The sequence below is a fragment of the Urtica dioica genome, chromosome 4 (genome assembly GCF_054948205.1).
Source record: "Urtica dioica subsp. dioica isolate 48M chromosome 4, U.dioica_male_clone48M_v1_H2, whole genome shotgun sequence".
Lineage (NCBI taxonomy): Eukaryota > Viridiplantae > Streptophyta > Magnoliopsida > Rosales > Urticaceae > Urtica > Urtica dioica.
In genome coordinates this window covers 229,386-235,385 of record NC_142759.1, presented here as the reverse complement: position 1 = coordinate 235,385, position 6,000 = coordinate 229,386, and the positions used below count along the sequence as shown (strand labels likewise).

The 6,000-nt window shown below is 32.2% G+C and overlaps 1 protein-coding gene across 2 annotated transcripts; it reads left to right on the top strand.

Moving 5' to 3' along the window:
- Positions 1–4,150: 4,150 nt before the first annotated feature.
- On the top strand, positions 4,151–5,980 carry LOC149398910 (NAD(P)-binding Rossmann-fold superfamily protein). Of its 2 annotated transcripts, none has more exons than XM_089612785.1 (5): positions 4,151–4,418; positions 4,489–4,766; positions 4,860–4,953; positions 5,027–5,138; positions 5,261–5,980. In XM_089612785.1, exons 1-5 carry the CDS (start codon positions 4,280–4,282, stop codon positions 5,400–5,402), a joined length of 765 nt encoding a protein of 254 aa, XP_089468911.1. In that variant the 5' UTR covers positions 4,151–4,279; the 3' UTR covers positions 5,403–5,980. The 2 variants fall into 2 exon arrangements, with proteins under 2 accessions (XP_089468911.1, XP_089468912.1); XM_089612786.1 differs by having other exon boundaries at positions 5,267–5,978.
- The last annotated feature ends 20 nt before the right edge of the window (positions 5,981–6,000 follow it).

The following is a 6,000-nucleotide window of genomic DNA, read 5'->3' as shown; positions in this document are numbered from 1 at the left end:
TTTTTCCAAGAACAACTCCTTCAGGACACTTTTATTTCTTAATTTCTTACCATTATTATTATTATTATTATTATCTGGGCTTTTATTTTTGTGGAGTAGGAGAAAGGATATTCGAAGTAAATCGTATAATATGAAACATACCTTATTATGATGATATTTGCATTTTCACGAACGAGCTTATCAAAAGTTGTCATGAAACGAAAAAGACAAATGTTTTGAGCCTCGACTCGTCATGTAGTGAATAAGAACCGGAAATTGCTAAAAACACTACGGGTCCCTTAAAAATAAAAATAAAAAAGACACTACGCTGAATTAAACAAGAAAGCGCATTTAACTCACAAAAAAAAAAAATAATAATTGAAAGTATAAAAGCATATTTAAAGTCAAACAAACTCTCAAATTCGTCGAAACCACATCTTGATAATCAATCTTCATTCGTTGACCGTTTTACTTGACCAAGGCATGTGATGTGAGCTCTTTTAATTTGACGAAGTAATCATTCTTCTTCTACATTGTTTACGAAATCGGGATGTTTTGGCTTAACTTCAAAGCAACATTTCTCTCGGAATTTATTTTCAGCTTCCAAGTGTTTGTCGATTCTCCAATCTCGAATTACCTATGTATTCATTTCTCATATTTAAGTGTTGAAGACTTGGCTACGCTACCGAATGAAAAAAATTAAGCAGATAATTTTCCCCACACTTAAATTTTAATAAAAAATAATACACGAAAAAAAATTATATTTCCAACTTCAATTTACCCAATTTCAGTTTCATGAGTTTGTTGATGAAAAGTATTAGAAAAGAATAATATCGTTCTGACTTCTCCGTTTGTTTCTCTACGAACTTAATGGGAAATAAGACCGGAACTTTATATAACTCGATCCAAATTCGAAAAATGAAAAATAAAATTGGAAATTAATCTCTTATAATATCCAACTTGTTTTCTCATCTTTTAACAAATAGGAATTGCTCGATGGAGAATGACGAGTATATCTCCGCTCTCCGGCTCAAAGCATCTCCAATACATTAACTCAAAATTCTATAAATAGAGTAAAAAGTATCCAATCATAAAAATTTCTTAACTCTAAAACTCTATATTTTGTGTAACTTTTACAACAAATGAATAGTGTTGCGTCAATTGTTCTAGCATTATTTTAATATAATTAATTCATAATCCTTGATTAAAAGTACATATTTGAATTAATCCAAATTTAATCATTATGTTTTTAATTGTTTTGAGCTTTTTTTTTATCTAAATTAATTTCTTCAATACTACTTAAATTAAGTCAATACTTATTTTTTTATAGACATTAAACCAAATTAAGCCGATAATTAATAATAGTTATTTATATGTATCAAACCTAATTCAGCCGATAATTAAAAAAATACTACTACAAATACTATTACTACAAAAGTCTTAGCATTACAAGAAGGATGTAGGAAGGAAGTGGAGCGTGCTTTTTGTTTTCTCCAATCACAATTTGCTACCATAGCAGGTCCAACTCGATTTTGGAACAAACAAGAGTTGACAACATGCAATATTTTGCAAAATATGATAGTCGCAGATGAGCGTGATATTTCTACACCAATCTAAGATGTGATGGAGGCACCTAAACCAAGTGTGGAAATGATCATAGATGAAACTGTTAGATTTCAAGAGTTCTTCTCTCGGCATAAAAATATGGGAGGGCATAAAAACATGGGAGATATAGATGATCATTTTGCACTACGTGATGCATTGATAGACCATTTATGGAATGAGTATATGAATAAAAATTAATTCAATTAGTAATATGTAATTTTCATAATAATTATGTTTTTTATGATGTATTATTTATTCCTAAAAAAATGTTATATTATCTATGCAATGAAATTTATTAATTTTCACTTTTATTAATTATATTTTTTATTTTTAAATAATTTATTATTTATTTATATTATATGTTACACATAATTAATAAATAAATTACAATTAAATTTTTATATATGTAATTATATATTAAAATAACTAATATAATATTAAGACACTTAATTTAAAAGCATTTTAGATTAAAAAATCCAATCAAAAAGCATATTATTATAATATTAGTATAAAATATAGTGTAATACCATTAAAGTAAAAAAAAAATTAAAAAATAGTATCAAAGTTATAATAAATTTTGTGTTAAATTACATCAAATATGCGGTCGAGAATTTGTTAGCGTAGAATGACAGGAATATTATATTGATCAATACTTTCAATATATAATCTGATATTGGGATAGACATGATTTTTGGGAGCTCTCTTATCTTTAGTTAGAAACAGCCAAAGGGTACATTTTTGGGAACTACTTTGTCTCTCATCTCATCTCACATGAATACACCCATTTCTATTAACTCACAGAAGTGTCCTAGTTTGCCCCGCGGCCACCACTTGTCAATATTTAAGCTCATTTTTATCACTACAGAAAATCGCGGCACCTTTTTAGTTGAGAGGCAAATAGATGGCTTGTAATGAAAACAAGCTGTTGTAACTTATAAGCAAAGGTAATTTCATTTCATCTACGTATAATTGTTACACTAGCACTTTCAACTTCCCAACATATTTATCCTAAATTAGCATACCTGGTCTATAAATTGTTACCTGAGTGATTTTTTAATCCATAAATACATTTCCGGAGTAAAATAGTATGGAAAGATGATTTTATAGCATTTTAGTCTTTTTTAAAACGAGTTAATTTAACAAACTTAAAAGCATTTTATATCAACTTACAAGATTTCTTTCGATTTTATAAAAAACCATACTAACTAAATCATAATATAACCTTAAGATTAATATATAAAAGTTCAAGTAATTTTAGATTGTTAGAGTAAGGTTGTGTTTTAATGTTTTTCTTTTTGAAATTGAAAGCATAAGCACGTAAGTTAAGTTTGTAAATATGTTTAGGTAGTAGATTTTACTGAGAGGAATTATATTTTTATGAAAATGACTAAAATATCACCAAATCAGTAGGTTAAAGATTATTTTACTCATAAAATTAAGAATTTATGAACCAGAGCATGATAGTTCTAGACTATTTGTCTAAAATAACCATTTAGGTTTTATGAAAATTAACCATTCACAAATTATAATAATGTGTGATTTCTCATCCTTGACAGGGATATATGTTTTTGGGAAGGGACAATCAAATCAATAATAAAAGACCATCATTTTTTCCCATATAAAGAACCACCACTTTCTAATTTTATATACATAGCCTTTGTTTTGTAATTTTCTTTTGAATTGTAAGTAACTAAATAAGGGGAAAAATGACTTATATACGTTTAAGTGAAATGTCGAGTTTAACTTTTGGTTTTGAAAAAAAACGTTGAGTTTGTACTCTTTTTTTGGTTTTTTTTTTGTCAATTCAAATGATGAAATTATACCTCAAAATCGATAAATGTGCCACAAATCTTCTTTTTACTGACTTTTTAATAATGTTATTTATGATATTTATATGTAAATCTCATTTTACCCTTATTCATTCGCGTCTTATAGCTCCATATATAATTTAATTTTTTTTTAAATCCCATATCCCCAAATCCTCAATTTTGAAATCGAATTAAATCAAAACAGACTAATAAAATTCACGCCTCTCAAATTGCGACTTTGATTTATAGATTTCATGCTCAAATCAGTGATTTTGATCATTTTCGAATGTCGATTTTTATGCTTTCTTATATCTGTGTTCTTCAAGATATTTTAGAGTCTAGTTTTTTTTCATTTTTTTTTTCAACAAATTACATATAGGACACGCGGATGGATAAGTGTAAAATGAAGTTAACATATAAATATCTGAACCAACATTAATAAAAAGTTAATAAAAGAAATATTTGTGACATATTTATCTATTTTAGGATATGATTTTGTCATTTTAATTAAATATAGAGTACAAATTCGATATTTTTCTAAATCAAAAGTTAAATTCGATGTATACGAGTTACCATTCATTATTGGGATTTGAAACCTAGTTATATATCTATTTTGGTCCACATGGAGAGTGAATCGTTGAAAATCCTAGTCAAATCATTGAAATCATATAGAAAATAATAATATCTAAGATTAAAAACTATATTGCTTTTTATTTTATTTTGATATTACAAAAAATTATCAACAAAAAACTACGCCAGTCAGTCACCGTAATATATAATGAGCTGTCACAGCAGCATGAAAGTTCAATCCAAAAACCCTCTCAGAACGAAAACTTCCCTAATAACTTATTTTGCAAGCTATAGCTAACCAAACACCGCCGGAGAGGATGCGAAACATCGCGACCTCACCGGCTTCCAGCCGCGGTATCGCGGCGGTCGTCGGAGTCGGACCGAAGCTCGGCCGCTCAATCGCTCGCAAGTTCGCTCATGAAGGATACACCGTCGCGATTCTCGCCCGAGACCTAGGTAAAATAATAATATATATTGATTTTTTTTTTTCTTTCTGAACATTGAAAATTATGGGCGGTGTTTACAGGGAAGCTGTCGAGATTCGCGGATGAGATAGCGAGGGAAGAGAAGGCACAGGTGTTCGCGATTCGGATCGACTGTTCGGAGTCTCGGAGCATCAGAGAGGCTTTCGAAGGAGTTCTCTCGCTCGGCTTCGTCGAGGTTCTCGTCTACAACGCCGCGATGATGACGCCATCGTCTCCGACGGCGAATCAGAATCCGACGAGATTCACCGACATTCGCGTCGATTCCTTTGAGAAATCGATCGCCGTCTCCTCCGTCGGAGCCTTCCATTGCGCTCAACTGGTGTGTGTGTGTGTATATATATATACATCATTTGAATGTTTTATCTTTCATAACCTAATCAGTTACTAATCGAAAATGAAATCAATGGAAAAGGTTCTACCGGGAATGGTTGAGAGAGGAAGAGGAACGATTCTCTTCACCGGCTGCTCGGCTTCACTCACCGGCATTGCTGGTTACACCGATCTATGTACGTATACATAGGAGAATGATGAAATGAAATGAAATAATAGAATAAATGATGTGATTATATTGTGATACAGGCTGTGGGAAATTCGCTCTGAGAGCACTGTCGCAGTGTTTGGCGAGAGAGTTTCAGGCCATGGGAATCCACGTGGCGCATATCATCATCGACGGTCTGATTGGTCCGCCCAGGTGTGTGATCCAAGAAGATTCTCCTCCCTTATTTTTTTTTTTGAATTGTAATAAATGAAAACAAAAGAAATGAAGATTCGATTCTGGAATTAGAGTCTATCTTAATCTTTGGTTGGATCAAGTTGCAGCAGGGGAGAGGGAATGATGATTGGTGGTGACGTGGCAATGGACCCGGATGGGCTGGCTCAGACGTACTGGCATTTACATGTGCAGGACCGGAGAGCGTGGACCCAAGAGATCGACCTTCGTCCTTCTTCCTGCTAATTACTGTGGAACCCGCCGCAGGGGATTCCTACCCCCCTATACTTTCTTGCTGTGTGTGCTATATTCAAATTCAAGTGTCGGACCAGCTTCTTCTTCCTACTTCTTTTTTGCTGCTTATATTCATGTGTGTGCCTTTTCAATGTTTTTATTTTGCTGTTTGTTGTAATGATTTTTGGTCCCCCAACGTGCATATATAGGGTTGTATTCTTTCTTTCTCAATGAATCTAATCTCTATCTTTTGTGGAGGGAGTGAATTGATTGGTCTAGATTTTGAGTGTGCATATGATTGGGGAGATAGAATTGTCAATGTCGAGCCAATAATTAGAGATGTTAGGTATTGTGTTAGAGCAAGTAGAGAAGAAAAAGGAAGCAAGTGGACGAGACTAGAAGAAGGAGTGGGGACACACACTTGTATGGATAGACCAAAGCCGTCGTGTTCCATTTCAGGACACACACAAGTGAACCACAGCCAATCATTGTTTGTTTTTAATTTTATGAGCCCTCTACAATGCCAACTATACATGAAACCTATCTAGTCACTTGCTCCTTCAAGCTTTTATTTCAAGGAATTGGCCTCTAAATGTCAATTAAATTTATT